The 17929-nt window shown below is 40.2% G+C and overlaps 1 protein-coding gene across 30 annotated transcripts in view; it reads left to right on the top strand.

The window, feature by feature from the left end:
* Positions 1 to 17929, top strand: part of Rims1 (regulating synaptic membrane exocytosis 1) — a 499782-nt gene that overhangs the window by 265584 nt on the left and 216269 nt on the right. For all 30 annotated transcript variants that reach the window (XM_036167469.1, XM_036167450.1, XM_036167430.1 and 27 more), the window contains 2 exons: positions 10774 to 11111; positions 14263 to 15092. In XM_036167469.1, coding sequence (XP_036023362.1) covers positions 10774 to 11111; positions 14263 to 15092 — 1168 coding nt within the window. The remainder of the gene's footprint in view (positions 1 to 10773; positions 11112 to 14262; positions 15093 to 17929) is intronic.

The raw sequence follows: 17929 nt of genomic DNA, 5'->3' as shown, positions 1-17929 counted from the left end.
TCTCTCCAGAACTTTTATCACGAAGTCGTGTTGGATTCAAAGGCTTTTCTGCATCTAATGAGATGACCATGCAGGTTTTTTTTTTTTCTTTCAGTTTGTTTATGTGGTGCATGGTCATCTCATTAGATGCAGGGCCTGCTGTGGTAGGATAGCTGGGCTCTAGTGGAGACAAATTGCCTTGATTGTTATTGACTGTGTGGTGTTTATGCTGGTGTCTAAGCATCTGGATTTGGGATGTTTAAAGTTCTGGGTACTGTTTTCTGGATATGTCTTTGTTGGATGGGTATTTTGCTTTTTGGTTTCTGCCTCTCCTTTGGACTTCTGGGGAGTGTGATGCCTGTGTGTTGCCTGTTTTCCTGGCCTGCTCAGCTGGCATGTTCACAGGGAATGTCTGCTGGTTTTGGAGGCTGGGATATTGGGATGAGTTGGGAGAAGGAGGGTTGGATGAGAACGAGGATTGGATGAGAAGGTCTCTGTGATCCATTAGCGATGGGGTTAGAGAAGAAAGGAAGAACACAGAAGGTTTCCTGTTATAGAGCTGGGGATGAGACTGGGAGGATTGGATCTTAGGAGCAGTACAAGAAGTGTGGCTTCCCCCTCAGCCTACTTTTTGCCCCGGGGAGAGTGGGCCTTGGGTTTGCAGGGCATGCCTGCTGGAGTTGGGGTCTGGGCCAAAGTGGGTGAAGGAAGGTTAGGAGGAGATGGTCTGTGGGATCCACAAGAGATGTGGGGAGGTTGGAAGGAAGGCTGCAGCTGGTGTTCTGTTGAAGTGCTAGAGATGAGACTGGAGGATTGGGTCTCGGAGAACAGAAATCATGGAGAAAATCTGAGGGCAGCCTATCTCCATATTAAAGTTTTATAATGTCAATGTATATATGAAGTATTGCATCAGATATAAATAATGAAATAATTGTAAACTGCATATAATCATTTTGGAAATAATCTGAAAACAAGAGTACAATAGATTGACAAGTATTATATACCTGGCAGGATGTTCAGAAAACTAAAATACACATGTGTGTGGTATGTTGTGTGTGTTCATGTAGGAAACATATTAGATTAGAAGAGTTGGCAAGAGCTACTATATGTCAAAGAGTTTTCAATCCCTGTGGAAAAGAGGAAGCAAGTTTAAGGGCTGGGGCTGTAGCTTATTAGAGCAGCAGTATTGTGGAGCGAGCATACATGAGGCCTTCGGTTCAATCCACAGTACCACTGCAGGGGATAGGGTGTCAATTTTAAAGTGTGTAAGATTTGGAAAAGGATACAGGATTTATTGAATGAAAAATGAAGAGCAGAAAACTCAGTTAAGATATTGGTGTTGGAAATCTTGATGGAGAAAAATGAGGGTTTCTACTTTGTCGGTAGAGATAACAAGGCAATAGATATGTGGGAGAGTCATGGTATTCAGGAGTCACAATTAAGAAAGCTTGATGAATAGTTAAAGACAAAGTAAGCTAGGATAAATCTCATATTAATGCCTTTGATTATTGCTTGGATGGGACATATAATGCAGGATAAGAATCCATTTTGTGGAAAGCATAATCATGCCTATATTGTACTTTTGGAGTCTAAGGTTTCTGTCATTCAACACATGTTAAAAATGAGAAGGAATGTACTTAGGTATTTGAAATGGTGACTAAGCTGCATGCAGGTAATGATTTTAAGACATTGGCTTATACTAAAAGGTAATCTGTTTGAGTAGCAAATGTAGTTAAAAGCTTAAGTATAGTTTATCTTATTAAATTTCTCTTTTGTATGCTCTATAATGCAGATATTATGTTTACATAGTAGGCATAGTTATTATTTATTAATCAAATATTTATTTGTTTTATAAGTGCTCCAAAATAAATTGCTTTAGAAGTCATCATGGTGAAAATGATGGAGAGAAGCTCTCTTATTGAGCAGAGGGATGTGACCAGTGAGCAGCATATTCAATTAATTTTGATGAACGGGTGGATACCTTGTGTTGTAAGACAAAATGTAGAGGATAAACATCAGTCTATGTTTAAATGCTGTTAAAGTACAAACTATCTGGTAAAGAGTTCAGCTTTGGGCTGTCTGTGAAAAGTGGTATGCCTTCAACAAAATGATACCAAAAAAGATAACTCCAAAGGCTGGTAACCACATGGGGCAAAGACAAGCCAAAAATAGCAGTGTCAAATTCGGTTTAAAAAACCTGACATTTGATTCCCTCCATTTGATCTTCACCACAGCAACCTGGGGGATGGCAGACCACTGCTGTACCCTAAATCATCAGACCACTGCTGTACCCTAAATCCTCAGACCAATGCTCTACCCTGAGTCCTCAGACCAATGCTCTACCCTAAGTCCTAAAATGGCTCCTCATCACTTGCTTCATAACAGCAAAGGTCTGTTGCGCAAAGATTGCTTCTGTTTGAAACTACTTTGTGCCATCTGACCTGTCACTTTAACCTGTTTCAGCTTTGCTTCCCACCGTGCAGAAGCTTCCCCCTGCTCAGTTCCCTAGCTGTGTTTGTAGCCTGAGCTGCCTTCCCCATTATATACATAGCTTAATATAACTGGTCAGCATTCTCTGATTAGTCAGTTTTAAACTTAAGCCCCCACCTTATGGAATGCCCTTTGCCTTTTCTCTATTCACTTTGCTCCCATATCCCCCTGTTGGACACTTCACAAATTATGTTTTGGTTCTCACTGTCTTCTTTTAATGGGACATATGTTCCCAAGAAGTGCCCCTGCCCACCCCATGGTCACTACTCTATCTCTAATGCCTATAATAATGCCTAACATTTAACTGACACCTCAAATCATTTGTCAAAATCACAAATGAGTAGAGCATGAAGCATTTCATATTGCAAAAATTTTAAAGATACGTCTGTGGCAGGTGTACACATTTTAAATAATGTAAACAGCATAGAGTATTTACTATATCAATTGTATGTTTTCTTTCATCTCAGAGACATTTAAAATAAGGATTACATTTGTTTATTTATTTAACTTTGTGTGTTGCAGTGGGCACATGGTAATAGTGTAGTTGTAGATGTGAGTGGACTGCTTGCCAAAGTCTTTCTGCCTTTTGGGTTTTGGGGATCTAACTCAGGTCATCAGACTTGGCAGTAAGCACCTTTACTCACTGCAACCTCTCACCAGTCTTGTGAATTCATTTTTGTTGTTGTTATCCCTGTGTTACAAGTGAGGAACCTGAAACAAAGAGCTTTACAATCTGTCCTAGAAAGTCTAGTGAGGAGGTTGGGCAAGGTGATCAGGTCCTGGCATCTATCTCTTGGCTTGTTTCATTCACTGTTATTCATGATTGTGTTATTGCCTCTTAAGTTTTATGATCTACATAGATTCTAGATAATGTAAATTTTAGATGTTTACAGAACCATGAGCAGAAAAACACTTAAGACATTTTCAGACATTATATAGCAATAAATGGTCTGTTTAAAACCAAGTTAAAATGATATAGACTTTGAATCTTTTTAATGTAATATAATTAGCATGATCAAACAGTAGGTGAACACACATGTTTATACCACTATGGAACAAACTGTCTCTGTGTCCTTCCTGCATGACTTCCAAAGAATTATAGTACATAACAATTAAAATAACCACAACACTCAGTTATCAGTTGTGTAAAGCCAGTGAACATCATAGAAAACAAAACAGCACAGTTCTTCCCAAACGTCAAAATGAATGCTGATTGACCAAGGAAAACAGAACAAAACAGCTGTGCATGCGGTGAATGGAACTAACAGTACAATATAAGTTAAGGCACAAAAGACTTTTAAAGTCAGAAAATAATAGATTGGGCATTTTCTACTTTGAATTTACTTCTCACCTTGGTCTGGCCATAGCAGCTGCCCTTTATAACCTAGAGATCTCAGTGTTTCAAAATTGACTCTTCCTTTTAAAGAATTGTTTTCATTTTATATGTGTAATCATTTTGCCTTTTTGTATGTCTGTACACCATGAGTATACAGTGCCAATGGAGGCCAGAAGAGAGAGGGTAATGGATCCTCTGGACCCGGAGTTAAGATGATCATGAGGTACCCTGTAGCACCAAGAAACAAACCCCATCCTTTGGAAGAGCAATCAATGCTCTTAACTCCTGAGCCATCTCTCTAGCTTCAAGCTCTATTCTTGGTAAAAAAAAAAAAAAAAAGCCCTTTCATGTTACTACCTTTTTCCATACACTAAGCAACTCCTAAACATTTCTTACCACCTTCTTTGAAGTTTCTTCTTGTGGAGTTCATAGCTCTGTAACTGTATTTACTATTATTCAAATAGAATTTCACTGTGTTGTTTTAAACTAGGAACATTTACAGGATTCTAGGAAGTGGGCATGATTAAAGTACTGAAATTCTGAAGCCAGAAATTCTGCATAGCACTTTTGGGAAATAAATTTGCAAAATTTTAAAATAAAACTATCACTATGTAGTGTTTTGAGCAGGAGAACATTTAACACTAAGTTTCACTAAGTAATTGGTTTCTTCCACTGTGCCATTAAAAACTAGTCTTAAGTATAAAAAGGATTTGATCAATAGGTTTTCACTGTAGAATTCTGCTTCATGTAAAACATATAAGGAGTTTAAGGGTAAGTCAAATGCTGTGCCTTCTTTCTATTTAATAATATTAAATATTATAAAATCATTTAGCATCACATAAACATACTTCTGCATTATTAATGTGAATACTATATAAAATTACATTAGAACTGCAGGTATTTTAAATTGCATGCAAAATTAAACAAAAATACTCAGTGAGTAAGTGATATGGAAAGTGTTCTTTTCATTAAAAAAACATTCTAAATCATATTTTAATCATAAATTCATTCACATTAATGTATAAATACTTCCAAAGGGAGAAAATCAACCTATGAAAGTAGAACAATACAATAGCAACATTCCCAGAGCAACAAAAATGAACAAGAAATCACTCATTTGCATCTATTTATATTCCATCACTCACTATTTCCTACTATCTCATTTATTTTTCAACATAGTGAAGTATTGACTTGATAATTTGTGACCAATTTCTGCTTGACTGAATTAATTCTTCACAGAAAGATGGAGAATTTGAAGAGTTCAGCAATATGAAGAAAATTCAGTAACTTCTGTTCATATTTTCAAAGTACTGGAGTGATATTTCTAAGTACTAAAGTAAATCATAAAAATTATTTGTAAAAAATACACATTTTAATAAGTTTACACATATTTTTATTAAAATAGATTTTTATAAGCAAAATATTTCTGTTAATATAATATTTCCAGACTTCATTGTGGAATAGTACCATTATGGATATATGTAAAAATATTGGGCAATCAATCCTATGGGGACGATGTGGCCTTTGCCCTCATGAACTATCAACACCTGTGATTTCCTGAAGGAGACCTGCACAAGGTTATGCCTTTTGGTCATAGAAAAGAGGACTGTATCAGGAGGTCCTGTCTTTCCCAAAGACATTTTATGGATGGTAGAAGTAGGTTTACAATACCCTACACAATCTACGTGGATTTCTAGGTAGTTAAGGGTTACTGGAATAAGGACATTTTCTTCAGTGTTGTAGTTGTCCATAAATTGCACATATTCCTGTAAGTAAGCCCTCACCCACATCCTGTAAGTAACCTCAATTAAACTTATTTAATTAGCTAGACTGAAGTGGAATTCCTTCTTTGTTTTGCAACTAGCACCTTATGTGAGATATTCTTTTAGAAATATTCCTTAGGAATAGTTCACATAATTGGAAAACACTCCATGGCATGGCAACTGTAAAGTACTTCCTACATCTCAGCATATTTATATTTTCACTGAGCATGTAGTTTTACCTATGAGATTCCTTATCTACACATTAAGAAGTGTTGGAATTTGTATTATTTAGGTAAATTTCATCTTAGTTTTAATCTGATCTTTTGTTTTCCCTACTGATTAGGTGTGAAACACAAATTTTCAGATTCTGTTAGAACAAAAGATCAGTATATAATTTCTGCAGGTTTTATTTTCCATTTTTCTGATGAATGTCATGAAGTTTCAGAAGTCATGTTACATCACAAAAATCTCTCATTCTAGTTTGTACTTGGTTGCTAAACATCTGAGAATTGTTAAGTTAGCTACAGAACATGGTCATTCTTTTGTTTTAGATTTGCTTGTAATACACCCCATGACACTAGATCAGGATATGATCCTTCATGATACAATCTCTAGAAGGAGTGTGTGTGTGTATGTGTATGTGTGTGTTTGTGTGTGGGGTTGTATGTGTGTATGTGTAAAGTTTTTGTTTCTCATAGGTAAATCTTATGAGAAGAAATCTGGTGCAGATGTTTCTGCACACAAGGTTTTGATTATTTATAACTCCAGCAAATTTAATTAATTGTAAGTAAAAATGAAAATCTTAAGTGCACATAATCGTGTTGTACCTTACAACCTGGATCACTTTGTACATGACTCTCATATTTAGCATGAAATATATGGTATTTTTCCATTTTAATCTCATGTATTTCTATGTACCTAATACATACAAGTTTTTTTTTTTTTTTTTTTTTTTTTGGTTTTTCGAGACAGGGTTTCTTTGTGTAGCTTTGCGCCTTTCCTGGAACTCACTTGGTAGCCCAGGCTGGCCTTGAACTCACAGAGATCTGCCTGGCTCTGCCTTCTGAGTGCTGGGATTAAAGGCGTGCGTCACCACGGCCGGCAGAAGTAATTTCTTTTCATAATAGCAAATATATGAATAATTTATATAACAAAAATAGATATTGAGAGCTACTATTATACTAAAAATAAGTATATTAGTATATTCTTATAGTTAATTTTGTTTCACATTACTGTATGGGACAATCTCATTCCACATGGGAAATTCCGAAACAAAGGTATTGATTATTGTGATACAGAAGGAAATTAGACATTGAAGGAATTTTGAATAAGGAATATTTTCCCAAATGTTAAAAATAGACAAATGAAACATCAAAGACAGTAAAATTTAAACAATTTTTTTTATTTTTATTGAAAATAGATTCTTCTTTGAGACACAACATCCTGAGCACAGTTTCCCCTCCATCCACTCCTTCCAGCTCTCCTCTCCGACCTCCCTACTCCCACAGAACCACTCTCCCTCCTAGTAGGCCTCCAAGAGACGACAGCTGAACAGCACAAATGCAAGAAGACCAAGCAACAGCCCTCACATTGAGGATGGACAGGGCAACCCAACAGAAGGAAACAAATCCCAGGAGCAAGCAAAAGAGTCAGAGACACACCCACTCTCACTGTTCCCACAAAAACACCAAGCTAGCAGCACATATGCAGATCCATGCAGGCCCCATGCTTGCTGCCTCAGTCTCTCTGAGTTGATTCAATGGCCCATGTTCTCCTCGTGTCCTCCATCCAGGCCCTCTGACTCCTATAATCTCTCCTCTCTCTATTCTGTGTGGTTACCTGATCTCTGAGGGGAGGGACCCTATGGAGACGACGGAGACCTCCACTTTAGACACTCTCTGCATAATGTGTCTGGCTGTGGGTCTTTACACCTGCTCCCATCTGCTGCAGGAGGAAGCCTCTATGATGATGACTGGATAAGGCACTGATCTATGAGCATAGCAGCATATCATTAGGAATCATTTCATCTTTCTTTCTCTCTCCCTTCCTCCTCCTCCTCCTCCTCCTCCTCCTCCTCCTCCTCCTCCTCCTCCTCCCTCCTCCCCCCCTCCTCCCCCCCTCCTCCCCCCCTCCTCTTCCTCCTCTCCTCTTCTTTCTTCTTCTTCTTCTTCTTCTTCTTCTTCTTCTTCTTCTTCTTCTTCTTCTTCTTCTTCTTCTTCTCTCTCTCTCTCTCTCTCTCTCTCTCTCTCTCTCTCTCTGTCATGCATCATGTCTTTTTCTGCCCTAGGGCTCTCTAGTCTCTGGCTATCCAGGCAATGTAGGGAATAGGCTCCCTCTCTTGGTGCGGGCCTCAAGTTAAAGCAAACATTGGTTGAACACTCGCACAAATTATGTGACACTATTACCCCAGCACGTCTTGCAGACATGACAGACTGTAGCTTGAGGGTTTTGAGGCTGGGTCTTTGTCCAGGTTTCTCTTTTCATAGCCTATAGAGTACCTTGTTGTGCCATGACTAGAAGGTAAGGGTGAAGGCTCAATTGGTCAAACAAGCCAATGAATGCAACTAAGTTCCACCACTGGAAGCCTTGCCTGGCTAAAAAAGATGGCTAGTTCAAACTCCATACCTTCCATTACTAGGAGTCCCAACTAGGGTCACCCTATAGATTCCAGGAAGTTTCCACTGCACTAGGTTTCCACACATACCATCCAATGCTCACAATTTCAGCTGTCCCACAAAAATCTCTCCATCCACTGCTCTCCCATACACCTGATCCTTCCAACTCAAGTCCCTACCCATCCCAACAGTCTGTCAGCAGAATTTATTCTATTTCCCTTTCCCAGAGAGGTCCATGCAGTCCCCGCAAACCCCCCCTTTACCTAACCTCTCTGGGTCTGTGAATTGTATAGTTTGATTAGCATTTACCTAACAGCTAATATCCACTTGAAAGTGAATACATACTAAATTTATCTTTCTGGGTCTGGTCTATCATCTAAAATATGGATATAACTTGTCTAGCAATTATGACATATTCATCATTGGAAATTAAAATAAATGGATTATAAAAGTTAATTTAAATAAATTTATTGTTCAGCATATATTCAACATCTGTACACTTCCAAAATCTGTCAATTGTCTTTTATTGACCAGTTTTTGATGCTTAAAACCAAAGAGTAAAGAAAACTGTAATAGCATTTGCAGAAATTATTCAGATAGCCAATGAAAATTGCACTTTCTGCCAGTATTGCTAATTTCCTTTGTGCCATTTTTATTTAACTTAAGAGCACTTTGAAAACTCTGCAATAACTGCAAAAAATTGTTTTCTGTGGTTTTAAAGGAAGTGTATATTTGTCTCTTAACATAGCTTAGAGATGTTTTATTTTGTAGAAAATGGCCCTTTCTTAATAATTGCCAATAAATTGCCTTTCATAAGTTTACGATTCTCTCACCTAGTATTTACTTAGTTGATGTTAAATGAGAAACTTTTCCTGTCAGTCTTTGTGAACCACAGGATTTCAGATGTTATTGGTCTCTTGTCTCGCTAAAGGGGCAAGGAAAGAGTAGATACATCACACCCCATCCAGAGAGCTAGGTAGAAGGTGACCAGAAATTGTCATGGGAGTTCTGGTTCTGGGGTATATCCCTACTTATGCTATTCTTGATATGTTCATAGAATCAGGCCTTCTGAGCAACTTTATTTATGTGGTTTAAAAAGATGAGGGTACAGGATGCCATGCATAGTCTCACCCGACTTGATTTTTAAACTGAGATTACAATGTATTCTAACTATTTTGGTACACACTTACACAATGAATTATTCACCCAGTTTTATATCATGTATTTAGAAAGAAGGCTCCTGGGTATGCATCATCCATCTTTCTCCTTGGTGCTAGTTATTGCTCATATTCTTCATTATTTTTTGCTAGGATTTGTCCTTGTGTCTGTATTGATTTTAAATGTCATTAGGGGTAGCAAATTAAATGTTTATCTTAAGTGACAGTTACTCTTTATGAATGTAAGAAACTGGTGTCAGCTCATGACCCCCAGAACAAATTCTCAGCAAAAAGGACGTTTGTTTGTCCCAGAAAGACAAAGGGTGGGAAATAAGTGGCAAAGACAGAAGCTAGAAGATGAGGGAGAAGGAAATGGAACAAGAGAGAGGGGGAAGAAATATTTGTCCCAGAGGGGGACAGAGGACTGCCTCTGGACAGAGAGGAGGCAGAGGACGTTTCCCATAGGGAAATGGCAGTTTATAAAGGTAAAAGCAGAAACCCTGTTTAGGACGTGGGGGTTAATTTTAATGGTGCATGTTAATTAAGTGATTCAAAGGGGGCTTTTGACTGCGGGACTTCAATATTTGGATAGCTTGACTTTGGTAGTCAGCCTCAGGAGGAGGAAGTAGCCAAATAAGGGAATAGACCTTGGTGGCTAGCTTTAGGAGTATAATCTAACTGTTTTTAGCAAGTCAGAAGTAACAGGGGAGAAGGGTAAGGCCTGCTAGAGCCATGTTTGACATGCTCAGACTGGCCAGAGTCCTTTCAATCAATATGTGTGTTGCTAAATGTTCTAGGATTGTCTTCTTAAGAAATCTTACACTTAGTTGTCACATATTAATAAACCCAGAGTCAGGTGCACTGCTTTAGTAAATATGTGCATGAATGCAATGTATTCCATAAAGTGAGCTTAAGGTTAACACATTGTTGAGAAACCAAAAGAAATATACAACTTGTTGTTTTCTTTTGTTTTGCACTTTTTTCCATGTTAATAGCTTTTATGAATGACTTTAATAATAGATTGTGTTTCAGAAGACATATTAAAAATCCTTGGAGATACTGAAGTTGATGCATGGAAATATTGATTCTAGAGCTCTTTACAATAATTTCTGATCAATTATCTGCCTCACCTAGAGCACTTATGCTAACAGACATTTTAATGAAACATCAGAGTCAATTATATGAAATATGACAGACATGGTAAAATGAGACTCAGAATCATTAAAGTAAAGTGAGAAGAAAATTCTGTTCTAGTTGCTCAGAGGCACTCTTTAATCCCAGGCATTCATAAACTTGACTATAAAAATTTTTTTTCTAAGAAATTTTCAAGGGTATATAGAAAGATGAAGACATTATTATTATTAATAATTTTAATAAAGTATTTGTAAATAGTGGAGAAAAATTTTACATTGCTCTTTCTTTTCTTCAAACAGGTTATGTGGGTATGCAATTTATGTCGAAAGCAACAAGAAATCTTAACCAGATCTGGAGCATGGTTCTTCGGAAGTGGCCCCCAGCAGCCCAGTCAGGATGGGACTCTGAGTGACACAGGTACAGGTGCTGGATCTGAGGTGCCCAGAGAAAAGAGAGCAAGACTCCAAGAGCGATCGAGGTCTCAGACACCCCTGAGCACAGCAGCTGCCTCTTCCCAGGACACAGCTTCCCCTGGTGCACCCCTGGACAGGACCAAAGGGGCTGAGCCTTCACAGCAAGCCTTGGGACCTGAACAGAAGCAGGCATCTAGGTCTAGAAGTGAGCCACCAAGGGAAAGGTAATAATCCAGCAAAACTGTAAGCAAACGTTGAGGGTTTGCTGGAAAGCACACCTGTTACCAAGGCTCCAGCATCTATTAGGAGGGGTACGTGGAAAGATGACTTCTAAGGCTCCATATTCAAAGTGGCAACAGGCCTGAGATTTCTGTCTGCCTCTAGAATATGTCATTCCATAAGAGACCTGTGCTGAGAAGCTTGTCTTTCATATTTGCACTGATGCCAGTGAAAGTTATCTCAAGCACTTGAGTTACAAACTTTTGATGCTGAGCTGAGAAAGGCCCTTAAAAACACTATTTATAGATTTGGCACTTTAGTGGAAAGTGTGCTCTTAAAGCATATGGTCCGGAATCCGACCCATTGAAAGGCATGGTGGGACATCAGAGATGGCTCTTTGAGTACATTTCTCTTACGCTGCACTGTAAAAGTAGTGAGAAATGTCTCAAGCGAAGTGAAGGATGATGCTGTGGACACATCTGCGTAGGCATGTGTCCTGAAGTAAAGAGGTCTTTCTAAAGGATACCACTGGCTATAGTACAGGTAGTTGAGGACGGCAGAGGAGAGGTAACTGGCAAGGTAGTAAGCGAAGGGGTTAACTTAAATAGGTTTTTATCTTAGGCATAATAGAAAGCCACTAATGGAAGCAAGAGATCATGGGATCAGATAACATACATCAAATGTTTCACCCATCCATCCGTTTATCAGAGTTGATGCTGTCCACTAGAAAACATAGATGTCAAGGATGGGGCTCCTGGTGTGTGAGCCCTGAATGGTGGAACTTGACTAGGCTTGATTGCTTCTGTTCCTGTAACTCTTATTTATGCCACTAGGTAAGGAGTAGTCTCCACCCACGGCAGCATTCTGACCTCATTTTCAAACAAAATTTAACACAGGATCAATGACTTCAAAGCAAAGCACGTCTGTATTACAGTCTTGATTCTGGCATAATAGGCAGCAATAACACACTTTGCAGGGGTGTGCCAAGTATTAAGGGTAAGCACAAGGTCCCAGGACGACCTGTGGTGCCTACCTAACTGAATATGGCTGTGATTTCAGCCAGTATTCGTCAATCACTATAATTAAACTCAGTGCCAGGAACCAGAGGGTGCAGAGATGATGAGGACATATCCTGTTTCTCACACTATGGAGAAACAACATCCGAGGAAAGACAGACACATAGGCAATTAGGGTGTTGATTGCTAAAAAATACGTATAGTACCCTGGGAGCTCTAGGAACGACAAAAGAAATGGCTTTTGAATCAAGCCTTATCAGAAAGAGGGGAAATAGACAACAGCAGTGGAGAGAATGTGTTCGCAGAACTTTTTTGAGAGAAGATATACAGGGCATCAGAAGTCCTGTAGTGACAACAGAAGGAAGCTCAGTTGTTCGAAAAATGAAGTGTGTTACGAAAAAAAAATGGTACCTTTACATGGGACAAAGATGGTAGAGCTGTAAAGTTGGTAAAGAAGAAAGAATCAAGTTTGGCCTATGATGAAAACCTATATAAAATCCCAAGGATTACAGAGGCATGTGGACCCTTGATATACAGCACGAACACTGAGAAAGGCAGTGGTCTATAAATAGAAAATGGAGACTTGGGTATATAAGCTGAAGCGGCCAGGTGACAGTTTGGACTTGGGCAGCCTTGGAGAAGGAAGATTGGAAGATGACTAGTTACTTAGAAAGGATGACGAGTTACTTTCTATGACTAAAAATATCTTGACCGTATTTTGAGCATTCATCAGGAGCTGGCAGTTATAGAACAATTAAAGAAAGAACTAATAAGAAAAAGTATCATTAGTTGCATAATACTCCATCTTTAAAGCACCCTCACTGGCAGATCTCTCTTTTAACGATCTTATGAACTCTGCATGGTAACCACCCATTACAGCATCTCCAGAAGAGGAAACTCTTTCGACACAAACTTCTAGCAAGTGCAAGTAAGCATTAGAAACAATGAACTATTTGCATATAATACAGTCATGGCATCTTTGAAAACTGTAGTTACTAACTACTAATACATGGTGGTGTCAGACCCTTTCTCTTGACCCCGCACTTAAAAATCGACTTTCAGGTCCACACCCTTTTCATTTTGAAGTGCCGCTGTGATATAAATACCTCAAGCAGAACTCAACATGGTTCTTTTTATTCCTTGCCACTTGCTCCCCTTCTGTCCTCAATAGGTTGCTCTCCCTCACTCACCCCACAATGTATTTTAGAAACTACAATTTGCTAATCCACAGTCGAAATGACTAACTTCCCCAATTTATGCATATACACATATATGGGTGCACACACACACATAACACACACACACACACACACACACACACACACGCACACATATATACTCAAAAACGAGTTTCTTCTTTGAACGAGTTTCTTCGAGGCTCTGTTTTGCAGGAAGAGAGAGAAAACAGCACCTTTACACATAGCTGCATGTGTGAGCTGAGGATGCTCACTGGTAGAGTGACTGCCTGGCATGCCCAAGGCCTTGGTTTTGAGTCCTGGTGCTGCAAGAAACAAAGTAAACATCAGTATTTCTATTAATGGTAGCTGAGAAAGTTAAAATATAAGCTACAGCTTAGCCATTGTTTTCTGATTAACGGTATAAAGAAAAGGCTTGGGTGTCCACAGTCAAGTCAAAATGAATTTGTTGTTATCAGAGTGCTATGAGATATGGTTTCTGAAATGAGCACGAATGTAATTATACAAATTTCATTGATAGTCAAGAATTGTAAGGATACAATGTTCACATATACATGGGTGGAATATATATTTGATCTGTAATGATATATGCTTATCTTTAGATGTTATGTTATTAATATCCATATGATTTCTATCTGAGACATTTTAAGTCACAAGGGAATGTAAACATAAAATGTGCCTATTGAATGAATACTCATAATTTTTATTTAAATGCAAACTTAAAAGGCAAAAATAAGTTCTTGATCCTATTGTAATGCAAAGGGTTCACATTTAAATCTTAGTCGGTACATAAATTTAACGCGGTTCTTTACTTCAAATTTTAATTATACACGGAACGCTAACTAATCACATGAAATAATCGATTTAGGCCTGAATACTACTGAGACAAGGATGTTTCTTGGTGTGCTGTTTAAATTTTATCAACTGTTCTTTGGACACCACAGGAAGAAGGCTCCAGAGCAGAATGGCAAGGGAGGCCTGAAGAGCGAGCGCAAACGCATGCCTAAGTCTGCGGTGCAGCCCGGGGAGGGGACCACGGAAGAACGGGAGCGGAAGGAAAGGCGGGAAACCCGCAGGTTGGAGAAAGGTCGCTCCCAGGACTACCCGGACCGGCGGGAGAAAAGAGAGGACGGCAGGGTGGCGGGGGACGAGAAGCAGAGGAAAGAGGAGGAGTACCAGACCAGGTACCGCAGCGACCCGAACCTGGCGCGCTACCCTGTGAAGCCGCCTCCCGAGGAGCAGCAGATGCGCATGCACGCCCGTGTGTCCCGCGCGAGGCACGAGCGGCGCCACAGCGACGTGGCACTCCCGCACACCGAGGCTGCAGCCGCGCCGGCCGAGGCCACGGCAGGCAAGCGCGCGCCAGCCGCCACCAGGGCCTCTCCGCCCGAGTCCCCCCGCGCGCGCGCGCCCGCCACCCAGCCTCCCGCCGAGCACGGCCCGTTGGCGCCACGGCCAGTCCCGGGTCCCGCAGAGCCGCCCGAGCCGCGCGTCCCCGAGCCGCTCCGTAAGCAGGGCCGCCTGGACCCGGGCTCGGCCGTGCTTCTGCGCAAGGCCAAGCGCGAGAAGGCAGAGAGCATGCTGCGGAACGACTCGCTGAGCTCCGACCAGTCCGAGTCCGTGCGACCGTCCCCGCCCAAGCCGCACCGGCCCAAGCGGGGAGGCAAGAGGCGGCAGATGTCGGTGAGCAGCTCAGAGGAAGAGGGCGTGTCCACACCGGAGTACACCAGCTGCGAGGACGTGGAGCTGGAGAGCGAGAGCGTGAGCGAGAAAGGTGAGCGCGGCTCGGAGGTGAAGGTGCGCGCGGACGCTTGCGGCGGAGATGCTGGGCTGGGGTACCGCTGTGCCAAGCGCACCTGCGCCTGAGAGATGCTCAGGGTTGCCGGCCGCCGAGGCCACGGAGATGCTGCGCTCCTAGGTTCCTGTGTACCGGAGGCACATGCGCCTCCATCCCCCTTCAGATGAGTCTGTGAGCAGTGCTTAGGGGCATGTGGCCCAGGGTGGATGCTTGCCTGCTGGCTTTAGACGTCCACGTGCTGAGGTCACAGATGCAGGTGAAGGTGTTTGTGTTCCAAACTTAGAGGTGGAAACCTAGAACACTCTCAGGTAAAGATGCAGGCAGTGAAGGGTTGTGCTTTTTTTTTTTTTTTTTTTTTTTTGACTGCCAGCTCCAGTGCTGAGTGAGGAGAGTTTCTTTCTGGTTTTGCTTCCTGTTATTCAGGGAACTAAGAGTGCAGTTTGAAGTTCTTATTTGGGGATGCATTTGTTTATGAGGGAGGTAACACATTTTCTAGAAAACTGAAACCGTGGCTATAAACGAGTGTTTATCCCGTAAAAACAAAACAACAAAAAGTTCACTTGTGCATATCCCATCCCCCAAGGTAACACTTTCCGATTTCAAATTGATCCTTCTCAAAATTTGTGAATAGATTCAAAATGATATTATTTGAGGTCTTACATAGTATGTTGCATAGTAACTTTGGGGAGGGAAGTTCACATTCCAAAGTAGCTGAGACAGTGTGATAGGCTTTCCCCTCTAAATCGGTATTTCACAGTCTTATTGCCGTGTATAACTATCCAGGCTTAAATTAACTAAAGTTAAATAAACGTAACAGTTCTGTTCCTTAATCTCACCGGCCACATTTCAAGTGCTCAAAAAAATCTATTAAAAAGTGCTGGTGTAGGAAATGCTTCAATTTAAAATTAAAATTACATGCCTGTCTTGGAGGGTATTTGTGTTTTGATGTTGTTCACTCAGATAAAGCTGCCTGCAGTTCTAACTTCGGTGGTGACCACCTTCCTTTTGATAGTGTTAGGGTTCCTGTGTGTTTATTAATATATTTGTATTTGGGTAGAGTGATTCCCCTAGGTATTGTCTCTCTTAATTTATAACTTCTAGCTACATACTATATTATATTATTTTAATAATGGATTTTATTTTTAAAAAATGAGCTTTTTTTCATTGTCTAGCTACAAACAGTTTGTGCCTGAGTCCTCTCCATTTCTGACACCTTTTAGTGCCCACGCAGTGTGGAGCTCTGTACAGGAACAGTTAAAAGATGTCATTCTATTATTAGTGGTACTGCAAACCAACTTGAAATAGTGTTCTTTGGAATTCATATGTATCTAAGATATATTTGTCTCTTTTAGCTTACATTCAGATGACATCTCTTTGTAAGGTGCATACTGACTACAGGCTTTTACAGTCAACTGACGAGTAGACTATATATAGTGACTGCTTTTGATTTTCCCCTAAAAAGTATAGTAGGAATTAACTACATCAACACATGTGTTTGACTAGCATGTGGATAACTACTGATGGGGAGTGGAAATGTATAATTTACTTAAAGGAAAGTCTCTACAGCAAATATTAATCCATTTATGCTACAATCAGGGTGGATGTGGACTCCGGTCATCATCTCTACATTACTTATGGTCGCAAATGATGATCTAAGGGAACCCGACTAGATGCATGGACAAGCAGATGTAGGGCTTGGTGTGATGTGTGGAGTTTGTTACCTCTACAGGCAGCTTTTCTTGGGACTTCTGTGACCTCACAAGGTGGAGTGCAAGCTCCTCTTCTGGAAATATAGCAACATCATGAATCCATACGTCTTAATTTTTGCGTAATCTCACTTTCAAGTGAATTTTAAAATCCCCTGGCATCAAAGTTCCACTCTGACATTTTAATCCTAAATTAATCTTTGCAAAATGAAATATTAACTATAATATAAATAACCTCTTAATAGTAGTGTAACATAGATATTTTCTTACTCAAAGTTTATTTATAAATGCTACCACACCCCATAATACCCTAAGGGCTGTCTTGGCATCCATGCCAGTCTGATGTACCCTGTGCCACTGCACAAGTTACTTAACCTTCATGTGTCTTCATTTTCTTATTGGCATGAGTATCTCACTTGAAAGGTTGTTGAATGAAAGATGATGCATATGTATCAAAACCAGATGTTAAATTAGCATTCTTCCTGTCTTGATTTTTCCTGTGGTGTCAGCCCTATAGACATCTGTGTTAGTTTTTTTTTTTTTTTTTTTTCTGTCACAGTGACAAATACCTGAGCTAAGCAACTTGAAAGCCCAAAGATTAATCTTAGTTCTTCATTTCAGAGATATCCTCTATGGTTGGCTGGATCAGTTGTTTGTGTTGGCAGTGGGCAGAGCATTATGGCTGAGGGAACATGTCGAAGAGGCTGCCCATCCCATGGTGGCAGGAAACAGAACAAGAGGAAAGGACCAGGACCAAGGGATATCTTTCCAGGGCATGTCTCCAGTGGCCTGTTTCCTCCGACTAGAACCTACCTCTTGCAATAATTTAGCTCATATCTCAATAATAATGTTGAATTACAATATGTCAGCATATTAGTTGGTAAAGGCAGATTCCTCATGATCATTCTTAACACTGTTGCATTTAGAACCAGACTTTCAACAAGTGAGCCTCATAGGGACGTGATGGTTCCTGTCTGTAATCTCAACCTGTTCAAGAAGCTGAGGTAGGAGAATTGCAACAAATGTGATGCCATTCTGGGCTACATAGTGAAAAAAACAACTCTCAAAAGACTCATGCATTATTAAGGGGTGTATTCATAGCTAAAC

This window comes from Onychomys torridus, chromosome 18 (assembly GCF_903995425.1).
Source record: "Onychomys torridus chromosome 18, mOncTor1.1, whole genome shotgun sequence".
In the NCBI taxonomy this organism is placed as follows: Eukaryota; Metazoa; Chordata; class Mammalia; order Rodentia; family Cricetidae; genus Onychomys; species Onychomys torridus.
This window is presented reverse-complemented; position numbering and strand designations above follow the sequence as displayed.